This window comes from Sorex fumeus, unplaced genomic scaffold (genome assembly GCF_029834395.1).
Source record: "Sorex fumeus unplaced genomic scaffold, SorFum_2.1 ptg000006l, whole genome shotgun sequence".
Lineage (NCBI taxonomy): Eukaryota > Metazoa > Chordata > Mammalia > Eulipotyphla > Soricidae > Sorex > Sorex fumeus.
This window is the reverse complement of record NW_026606063.1, coordinates 67,976,431-67,981,481: the sequence shown is the minus strand read 5'-3', so window position 1 is coordinate 67,981,481 and position 5,051 is coordinate 67,976,431. Positions and strand designations below refer to the sequence as shown.

General features: G+C 47.7%; 1 gene segment (V, D, J or C); it reads right to left on the bottom strand.

Moving 5' to 3' along the window:
- Window positions 1–853: 853 nt before the first annotated feature.
- LOC130035306 (immunoglobulin kappa variable 1-9-like) lies at window positions 854–1,334 on the bottom strand. The segment is given in 2 exon segments: window positions 854–1,173; window positions 1,286–1,334. Coding segments are annotated over 2 exon segments (369 nt in total).
- Window positions 1,335–5,051: the final 3,717 nt, after the last annotated feature.

Here is a 5,051-nt window from a genome sequence, read left to right as displayed (position 1 = left end):
GGGTACAGTTCCCAGAGGACTGTGTCTGCCCCAGGGTCAGAGAACTCCTACTCTACATTCTGCTTCCCAGGATCCCACTCACGACGAGTGTCCTGCACAGGAATCCACAGAAAAGTGTCAGAAATAGGGGTGACAATGACAGGAATGAGGAGAACAGGAGCCCATCGCTGAAGTCACCAGGACCCCTGTATGAGCAGGATAAACTGGGGCCTATGAGTTCAGGACAGGGAGTTGGAGATGACACACTGGAGTCTCCACCAGGGACACTGAGCAGAAGCCCTGGGGGTGCTTGTGGAGAAGGTGAGAGGGTCTGGGAAGGGCAGACTGGGATGGGGGAGATGTGATCCAGGTGCTGGGGCCCTGTGAGGCTCCCAAAGAGCACAGCATCCCTGGAAGGAGTAGCAGAACAGGGAGGTGTGTGTCCCCCGGCTCACAGGAGGTGACTGTCCTCTGTCATCCCGGGGATACTAGTGATGAGATGTCCTCGGCCTGTTCCACTGTCTGACTCTGGATGAAAGAGCTGTAAAGTACTTTTACTTTGTTTCTGTGTTTGATTCTTTGGGTTTCACACCTGTCAGTGCTCAGGGCTCATTCCTGGCTTAGAGAAATTCCCTCAGGAAAAATACGGGGTCCTGTGGATCCAAGTAGAGTTTTTCACATGCATGGCTAGGGTCTTACCAATTGTAGTATCCTTTCCTCGTTATATGATGCATTTTTCTTTAAAAGTGTATGTACATCAAAAGCAAATTCTGTTAATCTTTAAGCCTGGCTGCATCTGATACACCCTCAGCAGTGGAGGCACCAGGAGGAGCAGCTGGGGCAGCCCAGCCTCACACAGCTGATGTCTGGGGGTTTATGTTCTGGTGTGTATCACTGTGGGAGGGAAACTACTATGCTGTTGACAGTAATAAGTGGCAGAATCCTCAGAATTCAGGCTGCTGATGGTGAGAGTGAAATCTGTCCCAGATCCACTGCCACTGAACCGAGGAGGAACGCCTGGTTGTAAACTGGTTGCACCATAGATGAGGACCCTGGGAGATTTCCCTGGTTTCCGCTGATACCAGCTTAAACTACTGTAAATGTCCTGACTGGCCTTGCAGGTGATGATTACTTTCTCTCCCAGAGATGCAGACAGGAATGGAGGCTGGGTCATCTGGATATCACACCTGACACCTGAGGTAAAAATATAAGCGTATGTCATTATCATGAATCATAAGTTATATAATTTCTTTCCCTGAAGGACCCAGCAGTCCAAATTCATGTAAACCTGCATTTCCCTCCTTACCCGGGAGCCAGAGCAGCAGGAAGCTGAGGAGCTGCACAGGGGCCCTCATGTCCACTCTGGGTGTGACAGACACTGACCCTACAGGGTGACACAGACTATTATTGATGTCCAGGCATGAGCTCTGAGGACTTGCAAATGAGAGGGGGCTGGGTAGGTTGGGCAGGCAGAGGGGTGTGACCAGCCCAGGTGCTAGGAAGTTAGGGGGGTGCATGTCCCTGTGGGGAAGCAGAACTTTGCCCACAGAGAACATGTTCCTCCCAGGCCCCAGAAGGGCCTCGGTGTGAGCCCAGAAGGGCGGTTCCCTGGTCCCCTGCTTCTCTCCCCTGGAGACAGGTTTTGTCAGAACACACCAGTATAGACTTCTTCAGGAATTGTACATATTCCTTTGATTTCTCAAGTGTGTATATAATTGAGGCAAGGGAAATTTTGTCTTTGGTTGGGAATTGCATTATATTTTCCTAAACTTTGTAAAGAAATAAAATTTTATGTTTTTCTATTTGATGGGGTGGGGACTATATGTCAGTGCTCAGAGAACATGGCAGTCACTGAATATCACGAAGCCATGGGGATGAGCATTTCAATGCCGGGGACCAAGGTTGCAAGGCTATTGAAATGCTGCAGTGCTGGAACTGTCAAGCATTTATCTGCAGGTGCTCTGGGCCATGTGAGTTGTGTACTCATATGTGGACCCCAGCTCATGCCTCCTGATGTGTCAGTCTCCCTCACCAATCACTCTACTATTTTGTGTGAGAAATTGTTATTCTTAGCACACAGGAATGCAATGAATGAAAAGAACAATGTGCTCAGAAGAAGTGGCTGAGATAGTCCAACATGACCGACTCATCATTGAATATCCTGTCTCATCACAGTGCGTCCCTTGCTTGGAAACCTCCTAAAGACACGGCAGCTCTCAGACACCAGATGATAGACTTAGTGTTTTGAGAAGATTGAGGTGATAACAGTACAGAACAGCCAATGACAGCCCACTCACAGCATCTGCGACTCACAATCAGTGTGAAGATAGAACCACACAAGGAGAAGTATCACTTGGGGCTGCAGAGAGCTGTGCTTCATAAGTCAGCAGCTGGATTCCTAAGGAAGCTTTCTCACCACCCCATCAACATCACTGTTCTCTCATTCTGGAGGCTGTCCCTGGAACTGTAAACACAGCTCTCCCTGCAAAGTCCTAGCGTCTCCCCACCACTGAATTAAGCACAGGAGAGACAAAACCAGACCTCCATGAACCACTAGCCCAGTAGGATATCCACATGCTTAATTTAAGTACTGAGTATCCTGAGGAGGGGCTGGAATATTTCCCAGGAAGCGGCAGGTCCCATGGGAGCCCTGCAGTCATCATGGAGTCTAGACATGACTGTTTCCTCTCCTGTGATCAGCCTGTGACTGGAATTTCCCCAAGTTCTTCTGTCAGATATGAACAGCTCCAAGGGCTCACCCTCTGCAGGGTCCAAGACAGGACCCTCCAGGGCCATTTTCTGTCTCACACCTGATTGAGCAGGAGAGATCTCCCCACTCTGCCACCATTGCTCTTCATGCAGCAGGATCCTGCTTTCAGTGGGCCCCATCTGCAAACTACAGCCTGGATAAATATATGATTTTTATGTGATCATTTGATTTATGGGACTGCATGCCAGGCAGTTTTTACTCGGGGCACACCAATGGGGTTGGGTGAGAGCCCTCCCTGCCCCAAGGGACCCAGTCCCAGCAGCCAACCTCCACTACCCAACCGCCACCATGCTCCAGGCCGCTTTCCACAAGCTCAGGCCGAGCCTCACACATGAGTGAACATATTCCTGGACCGCGAGGCTGTGTCACATCATAAGACTCATAGAGGGAAATATATACATATATATATTCTGAAATACATATATATGTATATATATATGGGCTGGAGCGATAGCACAGCGGTAGGGTGTTTGCCTTGCACACAGCCAACATGGCCAACCCATGTTCAATTCCTCCACCCCTCTCGGAGAGACCGGCAAGCTACCGAGAGTATCTCGCCTGCATGGCAGAGTCTGGCAAGCTACCTGTGATATATTCGATATGTCAAACATAGTAACAACAAAGTCTCCAATGGAGACGTTTCTGGGCCTGCTCAAGCAAATCGATGAACGATGGGAGGACAGTGATATGGGCTGGAGCAATAGCATAGCAGGTAGGGTGTTTGCCTTTCATGCAGCTGCCCAGATCCGATCCCTCCGCCCCTCTCGGAGAGCCCAGCAAACTACCGAGAATATTCTTCCTGCATGGAAAAGCCTGGCAAGCTCCCCATGACGTATTCAATATGCCAAAAACAGTAACAAGTCTCACAATGGAGATGTTACTGGTGCCCGCTGGAGCAAATCGATGAACAATGGGACGACAGTCACAATGACAGATATATATATATATATATATATATATATATATATATATATATATATACTGCAAGGCAGAGCCTGGCAAGCTCCCCATGGTGTATTCAATCTGCCAAAACCAGTAACAATAACAGGTCTCATTCCCCTGACCCTGAAAGAGCCTCCAATCATTGGGAAAGATGAGTAAAGAGAGGCTACTAAAATCTCAGGGCTGGGATGAATGGAGATGTTACTGGCACCTGCTCGAGTAAATTGATGAACAAGGGCCTGGCAGTGATTTGATTTCTGTACAGTAGCAGCTTACCAATACTGCTAGTGTGTTTTGTCCCTCTAGTCAATCCTGGGCCGGATGAGCCAACCAGTTCAGTGTAAGAGTTGATGATTTGCAGCTTTTCGGGGCTTATGGTGCTGGAGAACACCAGGGCACACCCCCATGCCTGTGCCTACCAAGTCAGCCAAGGCACAAAGAAACTTCAAGGAATGCCCCCTAGACATTCTGGGAAACTGTGGTGCCAGGAATTACCTGGGTGGATTGATTGAGACATAAACCGAAAGCCCTGTACTTTCTTTCCCCAGTGGCTTGGGCTTGTCTCAGGATAAGATGCTCCTCACACTCTGTATAGCCCTGAAGGTTACAAGGACCCTCTCCTGGGATGTACTCAGGGAGGCTAAAAGGGGGTCATCTTATTGTACAAGCAAACAGGATCATCCCTGCATTAATACTTAGAAATTATTAGAATGAACCTCTATCTGATGTTCAATGTTGTCTGATGTGTTTCCCTTTTACTTTATAGAAAAACTGTAGTTTGCAAAGTTGTTTATGATGATTTCTTACATACATTCTCTATTCCAAAACTATTCCCACCACCATTGCACCATCCCCCCACCATTATTTTTAATTTTCCCAAGCACCCCTTTATCCTGACCCCATAGAATTCCAAGATTCCTATGAAGTTAGCCATCTGTGTTTACATTTTGTTAATTGAGATTGGCTGTCTTCTATATTATCTCACACCCAATCTGGTGTGCTAATCCTGGTTTATCAGTGTTGTGGAGTTGATATGTTGCTCCAGGAAGTCAAAAATTGGTAATGGGAAGTTAGAGTTGCAGTTAAATATTTAACTGGGTGGCAGATTTGAGTCACGTGAGTGATTACTGGAGCCTGCAGAAATACAGGGAGATTGGAGGAGGTAGCCCACCCAAGCTCTGTGAAAGCCTAGAGTTCAGTCTCAAAACCCACATATATGCCCTGATGACTCAGCCTTACAATGGATTCAGAAGAATCTCTGAAACTTGTTGATCTCTTTCAAGATTTATTCGCGAGTCTCTGGATCATGGCCAGTGCATCCTGATGCACTTTCTGCTCCGAAAACTAAATATTCAACAGT